We start from the raw sequence: 16637 nt of genomic DNA on the forward strand, positions 1-16637 counted from the left end.
CATGGCAGTATTGGTGTAGATGAGTTGCTCAAGTGTCTGGACTGGGACTGGAACTGGAAGCTTCTTTTTTTAAAAAAAAGAAATTTTTATTAAAGGTTTTCATAAAATATCAATAACAAAATGAGAAAGAAAAAAGAACCCAACAGGGTTAAGTACAAAACACAATCTAAAAAAGCAACCCCCCAAACCCCGCCCCCCCCCCCCCCCCCCCCCGTACCTAAATAATAAATTAACATTAACACCCCGACTTAAGACAACAGGTGTATACACCCCCTCAGACCCTTCAGTGTAAATAACATAAAACAAAAATAAAGTAAACCCCCCACCCCCACCCCCACCCGAGCTGCTGCTGCCATTGACCAATGTCTATCGTTCTGCCAGAAAGTCCAAGAACGGTTGCCACCGCCTAAAGAACCCTTGTACCGACCCTCTCAAGGCGAATTTCACCCTCTCCAATTTAATGAACCCTGCCATATCGCTGATCCAGGATTCCACGCTTGGGGGCCTCGTATCTTTCCACTGAAGGAGAATCCTTCGCCGGGCTACCAGGGACGCAAAGGCCAGAATTCCGGCCTCTTTCGCCTCCTGCACTCCCGGCTCCTCTGCCACCCCAAATATTGCGAGCCCCCAGCCCGGTTTGACCCTGGATCCTACCACCCTCGACACCGTCTTCGCTACGCCCTTCCAAAATTCCTCCAGCGCTGGGCATGCCCAGAACATATGGGTGTGATTTGCTGGGCTCCCTGAGCACCTAACACACCTGTCCTCACCCCCATAGAACCTGCTCATCCTTGTCCCGGTCATGTGTGCCCTGTGCAGCACCTTAAACTGTATGAGGCTGAGCCTTGCGCATGAAGAGGAAGAGTTCACCCTCCCTAGGGCATCTGCCCACGTCCCCTCTTCGATCTCCTCTCCCAACTCCTCCTCCCACTTACCTTTCAACTCCACCACCGAGGCCTCCTCCTCCTCCTGCATCACCTGGTAAGTTTCCGAGATCTTCCCCACTCCCACCCACCCCCCCGAGAGCATCCTGTCCTGTACTGTGTGTGGCAGTAGCCGTGGGAATTCCACCACCTGCCGTCTGGCAAACGCCCTTACCTGTAAGTACCTGAAGGTGTTCCCCGGGGGAGCCCGTACTTCTCCTCCAGCTCACCCAAGCTCGCGAACTTCCCGTCCACAAACAGGTCCCCCAACTTTCGTATGCCTGCCCTGTGCCCAAAAACCCCCCACCTGTTCTTCCTGGGGTGAACCGGTGTTTCCCCCGTAATGGGGTCCACGCCGAGGCCCTAACTTCCCCCCTATGCCGCCTCCACTGCTCCCACATTTTGAGGGCCGCCACCACCACCGGGCTCGTGGTATACCTCCTTGGAGGGAGCGGCAGCGGCGCCATTGCCAGCGCCCCCAGACTCATACCCACACAGGACGCCGTCTTCAGCCTCTTCCATGCAGCCCCCTCCCCCTCCATCACCCACTTGCACACCATTGTCGCATTGGCGGCCCAGTAGTACCCACAGAGGTTGGGCAGCGCCAGCCCCCCCCTATCTCTACTCCGCTCCAGGAACACCCTTCTCACCCTCGGAGTCCCTCGCGCCCACAAACCCCATTATACTCATGTTAACGGAACTGGAAACTTCTAATAGCTTACTGTAGTGCAACTTTAAGTATGGATCACTAATGTGGGTTAATTTTTCCACCCCCTTCCCCAACAATTGCCATCTCCTCTTGGCATTTGTGTGGGAATGATTAATGCTACCCTGACATATTTTACTGACGTGACACAAATGAAAACCGACGGTAGTGATGAAGAGGTGGAGGCAGCATTCATTTAATGAGCTGTATGCTATAGTTGTGGTCACGTTCCAAATCTACCAAACAAAACTTTCAGCAGCAGAGTTCCAATAGCAGCTTGTCTAAATCCTGAAGTTCAGTCCATTAAACATTAATTCTTTTGAAAGAATGCAAAGTGTCATAGAATTTTATTTTCCTCGGGGACAATATAAATTCAATCCCTTCTCCAAAACAAATTTATTCTCATGAACCAGTTCGAGAAATGGCTGTGCTTTAGAAAAAGAACCTTCTTGTAATCTTGATTTCCATTGACTGAGCATGTCAGGAAGACTGCACCCTGTGCCTGCAGGGTAGGTTAGATCAGAAAAATTATGGCCGGGATTCTCCGAAATCCCGCCCAAGTGTTGTCGCCGCTGTCAATGGGCCTCCAGGCCTAGGCATTCACCCCTTCCTCGGGGGCTAGAACGGTGGCGGAGTGCTGTGCGCTGCTCTGGCCCGCCACTGCCGTCTCCGCGCCGGCCACCAGGCAATATGGTGCGGAGGAACATAGGCCCCCTCCCCGGAATGAACTCGCCTGCCGATCGGTTCCCCCAGATAGTGGGCCTGGCCACCATGGAGGCCCCGCCCCCCGGAGTCGACTCCCACCCCTCCCCACCAGGACGGCCCCCGCAGCCAGAATGCTGAGGTCCCACCGGGTAGGGCCATATGCAAATGATGCTGGCGGGACTCAGTGGAACTCGGCAGGCCCTCGGCCCGTCGAGCGTGGAGAATCGCCAGGGGGGGCGCTTTCAATGCAGCGACCGCGCCGGTGCGATTGGCGGCGATTCTCCGGTTGCCAGAGAATCGGCGGCCTGGCGTCGGAGTGGCGTGGCAGGATTCGCGCCCCCCCCCGGCGATTCTCCGACCCGGTGCGGAATCGGAGAATCCCAGCCTATGTTTCTGATATTAATTCCAAAAATGTTTAGCAATCTTTTTTTTTCTCATTAGTCATAGAATCTCTACAGTGCAGAAGGAGACCATTCGGCCCATTGAGTCTTCACAGACCCTCTGAAACAGCACCTCATCTCGGCCCACTCCCCTGCCCTATCCCTCTAACCCCATCAATCTTTCGCCATTAAGGGGCAATTTGGCATGGTCAATCCACCTAACCTGGATGGCCTGTGGGAGGAAACCCATGGGGAGAACATGCAGACTCTGCACAGACAGTGACACGAGGCCAGAATTGAAGCCGTCCCTGGTGCTGTGGGATAGCAGTGCTAACCACTGTGCCACCATGCCACCAACGTATGTAGTGTTTTCTTTCTCTTCCTTCTGCCCCCCTCCCCTTGTCTTTCCCTGTGCCCCCACCCCCCTCCATTTTGGATTTTCTGAGTTAAGTATCTTCTCAGGCCAAGAATGTAACCGGCGTACACACCCTATTTGATGCCAGAAGCTTCTGAGGTGTGCAGGAATATCCTGAAGGCCTGGCCCTTTCTGCTCACGATTTTTCCATAACTTCTGATGGTCATGGGTTCATCCTGCCCTCCTGAAGCACACAATCCTGGCTGATATTTCAGTGCACTGCTGTGGGAGAGGCTCGAGAGGCTAAAGTGCCTACCCTTGCTACTAGCTCTTATGTTCTTTTGTTCTATTGCTCGAAGAAAAATGTCCTTGGCAGGCATGGATTAGAGGTTGGCGAAGAGATAGGAATCCGAGATTAGGTATAGATGGGCATTTCTCAGACTGGAGACGAGATTAAAGTGGTGTTCCCCAGGGCTCCGTGTTGGGACACTTGCTTTTTCTGATTTATAGAAATCATTTAGAAGTGCGCGTTGAAGGCAAAATCTCTAAATTTGCTGATGATAATAAGCTAGGGAAAATAGTGAATTGTGAAGATGACACTTTGCGACTTCAGTGGGACATTGACAAGTTGGCCAAATGTGCAGACACCTGGCAGATGAACTTCAATGAGGCGAAATGTGAGGTAATGCATTTTGGGAGAAGAAACATGGGGAGACAATACAGACGCAATTGTATAACTTTGAGGGGAGTACAGGAGCAGAGGGACATCAGGGTTCGAGTGCATAATTCTCTGAAGGTGGACAGGCAAGTTGAAACAGTTGTTAACAAGGCTTATACCCCTTGGGTTTATAAATAATAATAATCTTTAGTGTCACAAGTAGGCTTACATTAACACTGCAATTAAGTTACTGTAAAGAGGTTTATAAATAGAGGCATAGAGTGTAAATGCAAGGACGTGTTTCTCCATCTCTACAAATCATTGGTCAGAGCACATTTGGAGTATTGTGTTCAGTTCTGTGCACTTTATTTAAGGAAGGATGTCAAAGCCCGGGAGAGAGTGCAGAGGTGATTTACTAAAACGATACCAGGAATGAGGAATTTTAGATACAATGAAAGATTGGAGAAATTAGGCTTGTTCTGATTGGAACAGAGAAGATTAAGAGGCGACCTTATTGAGGTGTTCAAAATTATGAACAATTTTGACAGGGTAAAGGAGGATATTCCACGTTGGTATGTCAGTGACAAGGGGTTACAATTTCAAGATGGTCAGCAAGAGAGCTAGGAGTGAGATGAGGCAAAACTACTGTATCCAGAGAGTTGTTGGAAGTTTGCAATGCGCTGTCTGGGAGAGTGGTGGAGGTAGATTTCATAGGAGGTTTGAAAAGAGAGCTGGATATATATTTGAAAGTGATGAATTTAGAGGACTACAGAGATAACATAATAATCTTTATAAGTGTCACAAGTAGGCTTGCATTAACACTGCAATGAAGTTACTGTGAAAATCCCCTCGAAAGGGCTGGGGAATGAGACTGGCTAGGTTGCTCTTGTGGGAGCCGATGCAGGCACGATGGGCCGAATAGCCACCTGTGCTGTAAATAACAAAATAACAAACTAATATTTATCTGTCTAATTCCACCTTTTAGCTCTTGGTCTGTAGTCCTGTAGGGAACAGCACCTCAAGCACAAACCTGGTGTTCTTGATCAATAAGGGGATTTCTTTTTTTCTTTTTCTTTATAAATTTAGAGTAGCCAATTAATTTTTCCAATTAAGGGGCAATTTAGCGTGGCCAATCCATCTACTCTGCCCATCTTTGGGTTGTGGGGGCGAAATCCATGTAAACACAGGGAGAATGTGCAAACTCCACAGGGACAGTGACCCAGAGCCGGAATCGAACCTGGGACCTTGGCGCCATGATGCAGCAGGGCTAACCCACTGCGCCACCGTGATGCCCAATCAGGGGATTTTTTGATTAACGGGATCGGAGAGAAGGCAGGAAAATGGGGATGAGGAACATATCAGCCATGATCGAATGGCGAAGCATACTCGATGGGCTGAATGGCCCACTTCTTATGGTCTTCTGGGCGTACTGCACGGTCAGAGAGGCCCTGTTTTTTGAATTAGCTACTAAGCCCAGCCCCTGACGAGCTGGTCCACAGATGTCCCTGATTGGCTTAGGTTAATTGATTTGAGGTTGGCTGTTTCCTGGAAAACACTTATTTCCCAGTTAGCACCGCCAGAACTGATTAACTGGTCATTTATTAACAGAAACATATAGCCTGTTGTTTGTTATCTTCAACACTTCTTAATAATCGCTAAAACCTTTTGTAAGTGCATTATAACACTACACACCCAGCTCTAATTTTAGTGTGCTTATATTTAAACACTTTTAATATCTGATTTACCCACTCCTTACTCTCTCGTTCCAAATCTCTCAAGGGAGAAACCCCTGGGATTGGATTTCTTCCCTGTTTCCCTTCAATGAAGAATTTCTAAATTGGACATTTGGAAATTAGTAGTTTAATAATGATAATAGATTTACTGGCACAAGTAGGCTTACATTAACACTGCAATAAAGTTACAGTGAAAATCCCTAGTCACCACATTCCGCCACCTGTTCGGGTATCCTGAGGGAGAATTCAGAATGTCCAAATTACCTAACAGCACATCTTTTGGGATTTGTGGGAGGAAACCGGAGCACCCGGAGGAAACCCACGCAGATACGGGGAGAACATGCAGACTCCGCACAGACAGTGACTCAATCCAGGAACCGAACTTGGGACCCTGGAGCTGTGAAGCTACAGTGGTAACCACTGTGCTACCGTGCCATGAGGTTGATGGTTGCCATGGCAACACTGTTCAAAATATAAACCAGACATAGCCTTCTTCATAGTTGACTTGCTGCTAAAAGTGTTAATTGCATCCAGAGAGATTTTGGAATAACGGAAGGCAGCTTGTAAAAGGTGCTGTTGTGTTGACCTATGCAAAGTCCTTTTGGAGTGATTATCTCACTTCTAGTTAAAACAGAAAATGCTGGAAATGCTTGGCAGGTCCGAGGTAAAAGATAACAGCAAATCCCGCGGACGCTGGAGATCTGAAGTATAAATGGAAAGTGTTGGAAAAACTCAGCGGGTCTGGCAGCATCTATGGAGACATTAACGTTTCGAGTCCAATATGACACTTCTTCAGAAACGTTAACTCTGTTTCTCTCTTCACAGACGCTGCCAGAGTTAAAAGATATCTCATTTTAGACATTCTGGCAAGGCCATTACTGTCTTAGTATTGAGAAAATACAATGACACTTTCCACCCTACCAAAGAACAGACTATCATGTTAACCTGAAACCCATATTGCTGGTAGAATTGGTGACTGCTTCTCCTCTTCTCCATTGCTCAAGACCAACCTGACCCAAAATGCAGCCTCTCGTCATCTATCGCAAGACCATTAGCTCGCATAATTAGTTATGTTGATTCTGCACCACCCCCACTCTAATCCCCTTCTCCAAACATGTGACGTGTGTCCCACTGACTATTTTTAAGAATGCATTGTGGTTTTGTCTTGTTTGGCGAGTTGTGCATGTCTGAGTTGATGTTCTGTGTCAGGCTGTGGTAAATTTGCGTGTGTCTATTTTAAAGGAAGATCAAAGAATAACCAGAGAGAGAGAGAAATATCAAACAGTTGGTTTCTGGCAGAGGTGTCACCCGTTTATGTGCTGCCATTGTTGAACAAATTGGCACTGGTATTCTACAAGGAAAATGAACCATGACGCACTAAAACCTCAAGATGTCGTGAGTTATGGTCCTGTTCCAAAGACAAACAAATTACCCAGGCTGGCACTCATTGCGATACAGGAACGCTGCACTACTGGAATCAGACAGTACACCGAGGCCCATTCCTCTCCCCCAGGTGGATGTAAGGGATGAGTGGGGGAAGTTCTCCTCTGTGAGCTGCACATTTTTCCCTCAAACACGATTGGAAAGCACACGTTCCAATAATTTATCTCATTACTGTTTGTCTCAATGTGGTCTGTGCAAATTGGCTGCTGTTTTTCCAACATTGCAAAGTGACTAATGCCCTTTTAGAAGCACTTCATTGGTTATATTGCACTTTTGGGCCTACAGGGGTTGTGAAGAATGCTATACACGTGGAAGTTTGCTGTTTGTTGTAATACTCTGAATAGTATTGACCACACTTGTGAAGGTTGGTGCACGGTAACCAGGTTTAACCCTGCCCACTGCCCTCACCCCACGTACCCACTTCCACGTTGAGAAAATTCCCTCAGATGGAAAGTTCAGGAGATCTCACAGATCAAGTGTTAGCAATCTGCCCCACTCAATAAACTGTCCAGTTCCCTCTTAAAGGTTACCAGTGAATCAGCTGCCAGTGTATTTGCAGAGGCAATGCAACTCTGATTACGACACAATAACTTGCATTTTGGCACCATCCGTAATGTTGTAATATGTCCCAAATATCTCACCACATTTTGAGCAGCAACCAAGTGCTGGATCAATGCGAGAGGTTTTAAGGACAGACTGAAAGGAGGAGAATGAGGTGAAGAATCAGCGACGTTTGTGAAGAGGATTCCAGGGGCGGGATTCTCTGACCCGCTGCCGGGTCGGAGAATCGCTGGGGGAGGCGTGAATCCCGCCCCCGCCGGCCGCCGAATTCTCCGGCACCGGAGATTTGGTGGGGGTGTGAATCGCGCCGGTCGGCGGCCCCCCCCCCCGGCGATTCTCCGGCCAGCGATGGGCCGAAGTCCTGCTGCTGTAAGGTCGGTCCCGCCGGTGTGAATTAAACCACCTCCCTTACCGGCGGGACCAGGCGGCGCGAGCGGGCTGCGAGGTCCTTGGGGGGGTGGGGGGGGGGGGAAACGGGGCGATCTGGCCCCGGGGGGGTGCCCCCACGGTGGCCTGGCCCGCGATCGGGGCCCATTGATCCGCGGGCGGGCCTGTGCCGTGGGGGCACTCTTTCCCCTCTGCGTCGGCCATAGCCTCCGCGATGGCCGACGCGGAGGTGAACCCCCCCCCCTGCGCATGCGCGGGGATGACATCAGCAGCCGCTGACGCTCCCGCACATGCGCGGACTTCCGCCGGCCGACGGAGTCCCTTCGACCCCGGCTGGCGTGGTGCCAAAGGCCTTCCACACCAGCCGGCGGGACGGCAACCACTCCGGCGCGGGCCTAGCCCTTAAAGGAGAGGGCTTTCCCCCTAAAGGTGCGGTTCTCCGCACCTTTGGGGCGGCCCGACGCCTGAGTGGTTCACACCACTCCATCCCGCCGGGACCCCCCTGCCCCCGCGGTTAGGGGAGAATCCCGCCCCAGAAGTTGGGGCCTAAGCAGTTAAAGGGACGAATGTCCAGGGTGGACTGATGGGATTAAGGATGCCCCAGAGACTGGAATTCGAGGAGGGCAGCAATCTCAGAGAGCGTGGTTGAGCTGGAGGAGGTTAAAGCGATAGGGGTGGACGAGGCCATGTAAGGATTTGAAAACAAGAATGCAAATTCTAAAATTGAGGTTGCTGGACCAGGAGCCAACGTAGAACAATAAGTTCATGGTTGATTTATGAGTGGGACTCGGTGTAAATTAGGACAGAATTGAACTATTCTTCTGGGTGTTTCTCGATGTTGAATTCATTAATGACATCGAGATTTATTGTCTCCATCAATAGAGTTCACTGAAATCCTTGCTGCCAAGTTTCGCTACCTGATAATAATGTACTTGGGGATGCAGGGGTAACATCGTGGAATGGGACCAGGCATGAGGGTTATGAGACCACAGTTATGTGGTCAGATGAGAGAAAACATGAATTGTTCCTGTGAGTCTAAAATGTTCAGGGGAGATTTAATAGAGTCGTTCGGAATTACGAAGGGGCTTTGATAGAGTAACTAAGGAAAAGTTTAAGATACTTGGCAATAGAACCAGGTTTTCTTTATGTACAAAATTGGTTTAATCTCGAATGCGCTGCCTTGAAACAGGATGGATGCAGAGTCACCCATAACTTACAAAAGAAATTTGGATTTGCTCTGAGAAAGAAAAATTGTGCAGGGCTACAGGGCTGTGAGTAAGTGAGACTAATTAGATACACTTTCAGAGGGCCTGTGCAAGATGTGATGGAGTGAATGGCCTACTTATATGCTATTTAATTCTGTACTAAAGGGAATGAATGATCCGACCTCTACTTACCCACCTCCTTCAGCTTTCAAATGCAGGCTGCAGACCGAAAAATGTGTCTGGTCAACGTGCGATATACTTAAAAAAGAAACACTGAGAGAAGGGTGTCTGTAGAAAAGTTTGATTTTTTAAAACTGATAGGTGTTCTGTTTACAACAGTAGCTGAGAGAACTCTTATTCGCCAGGTATCAGAGGCTGAATATTTCCTTCATCCAGACTCCATTGCAGTACCTTGGAACAAAGTAAATTGTGAGCTTCGCCTGTCAACTTATTCCCCTTTCTTTTTTCAGATGAACGGGACAAAGTTCAGAAGAAGACCTTCACAAAATGGATCAATAAGCATCTCATTAAGGTCGGTGGGATTTCTACAGGCGTTTTCTATAACCAACAGTTTATTTTTTTAAAAATGTTATCTGATTATCCGCTGGATTTTTTAAACACAAGATACTCTGACATTTAATGTATTTCATCTCCTTTCCTGACCAAACTTACTATTTTGATCTCTGTTGCACCCTCCTTCACTCTCATGGATTATTTTAAAGTAAATTTTTCCAATCATAATTTCCCATCGGCGTTTACATTTCGTAAATGTCTTGGGAGGGTTGGAAAGAGGGTGCAGGGGGGTACACCTTTCATTGATGGTGACCACTGAAAGCTGAAATGTTTGCAGCCAACAGGCTTTCTGGAATGAAAGCAGATAGAGGATAGACAACCGTATATTTTCTAACTGCTCTCTCGCTTGTTCACGGAACAATCTTCTGTCAGGCTTGCATTGCAATAAATATTCTCTGGTGTTCATTGTTATCCTGTAAGTGAACTTTTAGCTATATAAATGCAAGTCTCTTTTTTCAGGTTTATATTGGGCAACATTGTCAATCTGAATTCTTAGTGTGGAAGAAATTAATTTGAAGGAACTATGCGTTGTGTAATGTATAATGATATTTGCTAAGCTCTGTTTGGAATACAAAATCAGTTTGATTTATCGGAACTGTTCACATTTCACGCAGTGAGTTTGTGGCCAGTTAAGTTGGTTGTGAGGAAGCCACTCCCTTACGTTGCAAGTAGGTGAAAATCAACTGCACTTCACTGGGAGACTTGGGCAGCTGGCCCCATAATAATTGAAGTGCTCAGTGAACCAAACATTTAAAAGAGATGATGGTTGAAATGATGGGCAATTTGTTTGTGCAACTTGGCAGGCAGCTGGACTAACTGCTCTGTAAGGTGTCGAGAAGAAGGAACAGAGAATAAGCCTGCATTTACATAGCACCTTATGAGATTGCAAGACATCCTTTAAAACCAATGAAGAATGTCTGTAACGTAGTCACAGTTGTAATGTGGATAAACCATCTCTGGATGGCTGAACAGCATGGTGGCACGGTGGTTAGCACTGCTGCCTCACAGCACCAGGGACCCAGGTTCAATTCCGGCCTTGGGTGATTGTCTGTGTGGAGTTTGTACGTTTTCCCCGTGCCTGCTTGAGTTTCCTCCAGGTTCTCTGGTTTCCTCCCACAGTCCAAAGATGTGTAGCTTGGGTGGGGTTACAGCGAAAGAGCTAGGGAGTGGGCCTGTGTGGGGTGCTCGTTCAGAGGGTCAGTGCAGACTTGATGGCCCGAATGTCCTTGTTCTGCGCTGTAGGAAGTTATCTGATTCAATGATAACAGTAGAGGATAGACTCAAAGTTCAAGTAAAAATGGCCCTGATGTAGTAAAAGTTCAGGTTATTAGGCAACTGGGAGTGATATTCTTGTGGTAAGCAAGGAGTGGGTGTTTTGATAGTATTTAAGTATTGGATGTTTTGAGGTGGTAATTGAATTGAAGTTGTGTGGATACAAATACTGGAGCGACAGCGATACAGCAGAGAGTCAACCAACGTTGGCCCTTGATGGAATTAAAATATAAACTTGATTGTCTGGCAGTCCCTTGATTTGTATGCTGCTACAGTAATGACGGATCTATGGCTGGTGGACTGGTCTCCTGCTCAATTGTATGTTATCGAAGAAAAGGAGCAGGAAGAGTTCACCTGGCCCCTACAGTCCTCCCTCTCCCAGTAACCTCCTCCAGCCCCTACAGTCCTCCCTCTCTCTCTCACCTCCTCCAGCCCTCCCTCTCTCTGTAACCTCCTCCAGCCCCTACAGTCCTCCCTCTCCCAGTAACCTCCTCCAGCCCCTACAGCCCTCCCTCTCCCAGTAACCTCCTCCAGCCCCTACAGTCCTCCCTCTCCCAGTAACCTCCTCCAGCCCCTATAGCCCTCCCTCTCCCAGTAACCTCCTCCAGCCCCTACAGCCCTCCCTCTCCCAGTAACCTCCTCCAGCCCCTACAGCCCTCCCTCTCCCAGTAACCTCCTCCAGCCCCTACAGCCCTCCCTCTCCCAGTAACCTCCTCCAGCCCCTACAGCCCTCCCTCTCTCTGTAACCTCATCCAACCCCTACAGCCCTCCCTCTCTCTGTAACCTCCTCCAGCCCCTACAGTCCTCCCTCTCCCAGTAACCTCCTCCAGCCCCTACAGTCCTCCCTCTCCCAGTAACCTCATCCAGCCACTGCAGCCCTCCCTCTCTCTGTAACCTCATCCAGCCCCTACAGCCCTCCCTCTCTCTGTAACCTCCTCCAGCCCCTACAGTCCTCCCTCTCCCAGTAACCTCATCCAGCCCCTACAGCCCTCCCTCTCCCTGTAACCTCATCCAGCCCCTACAGCCCTCCCTCTCTCTGTAACCTCATCCAGCCCCTACAGCCCTCCCTCTCTCTGTAACCTCATCCAGCCCCTACAGTCCTCCCTCTCCCAGTAGCCTCATCCAGCCCCTACAGCCCTCCCTCTCCCTGTAACCTCCTTCAGCCCCTACAGTCCTCCCTCTCCCAATAACCTCCTCCAGCCCCTACAGTCCTCCCTCTCCCAGTAACCTCCTCCAGCCCCCCCTCTCCCTGTAACCTTCTCCAGAACCTACTGCCCTCCCTCTCTCTGAAACCTCCTCCAGACCCTACAGCCCTCCCTCTGTCTGTAACCTCCTACAACCCTTCCTCCTCCTTCTCTCTGTAACCTCCTCCATCCCCTACAGCCCTCTCTCTCTCTGTAACCTCCTACAGCCCTCCCTCCCTCTCTCTCTAACCTCCTCCAGCCCCTACAGCACTGCCTCCCTCCCTCTGTGACCTCCTCCAGCCCTCCCTCTCTCTGTAACCTCCTCCAGCCCCAACAACCCTCCCTCCCTCTCTCTGTAACCTCCTCCAACCTCTACAACCCTCCCTCTCTCTGCAACCTCCTCCAGCCTCTACAACCCTTCTCTCTCTTTAACCTCCTCCAGTCCCAACAACCCTCCCTCTCTCTGTAAACTCCTCCTGCCCTCCCTCCCTCCCTCTGTAACCCCCTCCAGCTCTCCCTCTCTCTGTAACCTCCTCCAGCCCCTACAGCCTCCCTCCCTCTCTCTGTAACCTCCTTCAGCCCCTACTGCCCTCCCTCTCTCTGTAACCTCCTTCAGCCCCTACTGCCCTCCCTCCCTCTGTAAGCCCCTTCAGCCCTCCCTCCCCTCTCTGTAACCTCCTTCAGCCCTCCCTCTCTCTGTAATCTCCTCCAGCCCCTACAGCCCTCCCTCTCTCTGTAACCTCCTACAGCCCTCCCTCTCTCTGTATCCTCCTCCAGCCCCAACAACCCTCCCTCCCTCTCTCCGTAACCTCTCCCAGCCCCTCCAGCCCTCTCTTTCTCTTTCTCTGTAACCTCCTCTAGCCCCAACTCTCTCCCCCCTCCCTCTCTCCCCCCTCCCTCTCTCCCCCCCCTCTCTCCCCCCCCTCTCTCCCCCCCTCTCTCCCCCTCCCTCTCGCCCCCCTCCCCTCCTCTCCCCCCCTCCCCCCCCTCTCCCCCCCTCCCCCCCCTCTCCCCCCCTCTCCCCCCCCTCTCCCCCCCTCTCCCCCCCCCCTCTCCCCCCTCTTCCCCCTCTCCCCCCTCTCCCCCTCTCCCCCTCCCTCTCTCTCCCCCCTCTCTCCCCCCTCCCTCTCTCCCCCTCCCTCTCTCCCCCTCCCTCTCTCCCCCTCCCTCTCTCCCCCCTCCCTCTCTCCCCCCTCCCTCTCTCCCCCTCCCTCTCTCCCCCCTCCCTCTCTCCCCCCTCCCTCTCTCCCCCCTCCCTCTCTCCCCCCCTCCCTCTCTCCCCCCCTCCCTCTCTCCCCCCCTCCCTCTCTTCCCCCCTCCCTCTCTCCCCCCCTCCCTCTCTCCCCCCTCCCTCTCTCCCCCTCCCTCTCTCCCCCCTCCCTCTCTCCCCTCCCTCTCTCTGTACCTCCTCCAGCCTCTACAACCCTTATCTCTCTGTGACCTGCTCCAGCTCAACAACCCCCCCCCCTCTCTGTTCCTCCTCCAGCCCCTACAACCCTCCCTCCCTCTCTCTCTCTCTCTGTTCCTCCTCCAGCCCCTACTGTCATGATATTCAAACACACACATCATGATAGACAGACCAACAGACAAATCAGCACACACAACACGACAGCCAATCACAGACAAGGACAGAGACAGTATAAGAGAAGAAACACGACACCTGGTGGCCAGTCTATCTAGAGACCAGGACAAGGACAGGACCTGATTAACAACACACTCAGGGTGTCACCACGTGCAGAGTATGAAGACAGAACTGTAAATAGCATGTTAGAATAAAACAGCGTTGTACCAAATACAACCGTGTTGGTTCATCTGTACATCAGAGCACCCAACACCATATGGTACCTAGTGAGTGGATCGATACCTGCCGGCAAAGTTGCCATCCTGAGCCATGGACATCACCAACAAACCGCAGCCGTTGCAAGTCGCTGGGAACCTGGGCACCAATTGGAAACTCTTCAAGCAGCGATTTGAACTGTACATCCGAGCCAACGAAAAACAGAGTGCCTCGGACGAGACAAAGATTGCGATGCTCCTCACTACCGCAGGTCAGCACGCCATCGATGTATTCAACTCACTGGTGTTCGCGGAAGGCGAGAACCAATCCAAGTATGACACGGTCCTCCTCAAGCTCGACCAGCACTTCAACGTTGAGGTAAATGAAAGCTTTGAAAGGTATATCTTTCAGCAACGCCTGCAAGGTAAGGATGAGCTCTTTCAACCCTTTCTGACGCACCTCCGCATCCTCGCGCAGTCCTGCGGTTACGGCACCACTTCAGAGTCCATGATCCGGGACCAGATTGTTTTTGGCGTTGCCTCCAGTGGCCTACGCCAGCAGCTTCTTAAAATTAAAGGCCTGACCTTAGCATCTGCAGTGGAAGCCTGTGTCCTCCATGAAAATGCGACCAGCCGCTTTGCCCAATTTCAGGCGACCGAATCGGCACGGAGGGGGTCCCTAGCGATCGAATCGGCAAGCCAGGCCGCCCACGAGGACTAACGCATCCAGGCAATCGAGTATCTCCCGGCCCGGACGAGGGCGGCCGTTTCGCGTGCTTTTCGAGGTCTCCCGCGCTTGTGCGCGCCAAAACCAACGGCAACATCGAGGGACGCACTGCGCAGGCGCGCCCGATGCAAGACCGAACTGCGCATGCGCAGCGGCGTAACGAACGCCGTGACGTCATGACGTGCGGCAACTGTGGCGCTGCACATTTAAAAGGGCAATGTCCTGCAAAAAACCGACAATGCCTACGCTGTAGCAAGATGGGCCACTACGCTGCCTACTGTCGAGCGGTTCAACTGATGGATCTTCCACATCTCCAACAACCTCGCAGACACTTGCGGACCGTCCAGCCCACACAACAGGACATCCAGCCCGATGACACAGATGACCAAGATGCCTTCCGGGTTGCGGTCATTGATGTGAACAGGGTCAACACCATCAATCCGGCCGATGAATGGAGTGCCACCCTGACGGTCAACCGATCGCAGATCACTTTCCGCCTGGACACTGGCGCATCCGCCAACCTCTTGGCGTATTCAGCATTCCATGCCATGAAGGTCAAACCACCTATCCAGCCATCCAGGTGCAAGATGGTCGACTACAACGGGAACGTTATCCCGGCCATGGGATCTTGTCAGCTCCAGGTGACACACACAACGCACACGGCCACACTCTCGTTTGAAATTGTTGGCTCATCGAAGGATTCCTTGCTGGGCGCACAGGCATGTAAGGCTCTCCACCTTGTACAGCGAATTCTGTCTCTCTCTCCAGACGATACATCTGACTTCCCGGATGCGGAGTTCAACGCAAATCTCCAATCGCTCCTCGCTCACAACCAGGAGGTATTTGACGGCATGGGGACACTGCCATACACATACAAAATTCGCCTCAAACCGGACGCCATCCCGGTCGTTCACGCACCTCGCAGGGTTCCTGCGCCACTTAAAGACCGCCTCAAGTTGCAGCTGCAGGATCTCCAGGATCAAGGGGTCCTATCCAGAGTCACGGAGCCCATGCCATGGGTCAGCTCCATGGTGTGTGTCAAGAAGCCCTCTGGCGAGCTCCGCATCTGTATAGACCCTAAAGACCTAAATAATAACATTATGCGGGAACATTATCCCATAACTAAACAGGAGGAAATCACCAGTGAAATGGCCCAAGCCAAAATATTCACCAAACTGGATGCTTCCAAAGGATTTTGGCAGATCCAACTGGACCCGTCCAGCCGAAAGCTATGCACCTTTAACACCCCTTTCGGCAGATTCTGCTACAACCGGATGCCATTTGGCATCATCTCAGCATCCGAGGTCTTCCACAGAATCATGGAGCAGATGATGGAAGGCATCGAAGGGGTGCGCGTATATGTGGACGATGTCATCATCTGGTCCACCACACCGCAGGAGCACATACATCGTCTCCAACGCGTTTTTGCCCGCATACGGGAAAATGGCCTGCGCCTCAACCGAGCCAAGTGTGCCTTTGGCCAGACCGAATTGAAGTTCCTGGGGGACCACATCTCCCGATCAGGGGTCTGTCCCGATGCAGACAAGGTGAGCGCCATCACAGCCATGTCGCGGCCGGCCAACAAGAAGGCTGTACTACGATTCCTGGGCATGGTCAACTTCCTCGGGAAATTCATTCCCAACCTTGCTTCCCACACAACGGCTCTGCGCCATCTCGTAAAAAAGTCTACAGAATTCCAGTGGCAACACACACACCAGCTGGAATGGGAGAAGCTCAAACACAAACTCACCACGGCACCAGTGTTGGCGTTCTTCGACACGTCTCGTCCCACCAAAATCTCAACTGATGCCAGCCAATCCGGTATTGGAGCAGTGCTCCTACAGAGAGATGACACGTCATCATGGGCCCCGGTTGCCTATGCATCACGGGCCATGACCCCCACAGAACAGCGCTATGCGCAAATTGAAAAAGAATGCCTGGGCTTGCTAACTGGTTTGGACAGGTTCCATGATTATGTATATGGTCTTCCACGATTCACGGTCGAAACTGACCACCGCCCCCTGGTCAACATAATAAACAAGGACCTGA

At 51.1% G+C, this 16637-nt stretch overlaps 1 protein-coding gene across 8 annotated transcripts in view; it reads left to right on the plus strand.

Moving 5' to 3' along the window:
• dst (dystonin) overlaps positions 1-16637 on the plus strand; it is a 779292-nt gene that overhangs the window by 155735 nt on the left and 606920 nt on the right. For all 8 annotated transcript variants that reach the window (XM_072498412.1, XM_072498427.1, XM_072498428.1 and 5 more), the window contains one exon: positions 9527-9588. In XM_072498412.1, the coding sequence (XP_072354513.1) occupies positions 9527-9588 (62 nt within the window). The remainder of the gene's footprint in view (positions 1-9526; positions 9589-16637) is intronic.

This window comes from Scyliorhinus torazame, chromosome 4 (genome assembly GCF_047496885.1).
Source record: "Scyliorhinus torazame isolate Kashiwa2021f chromosome 4, sScyTor2.1, whole genome shotgun sequence".
NCBI classification, from domain to species: Eukaryota; Metazoa; Chordata; class Chondrichthyes; order Carcharhiniformes; family Scyliorhinidae; genus Scyliorhinus; species Scyliorhinus torazame.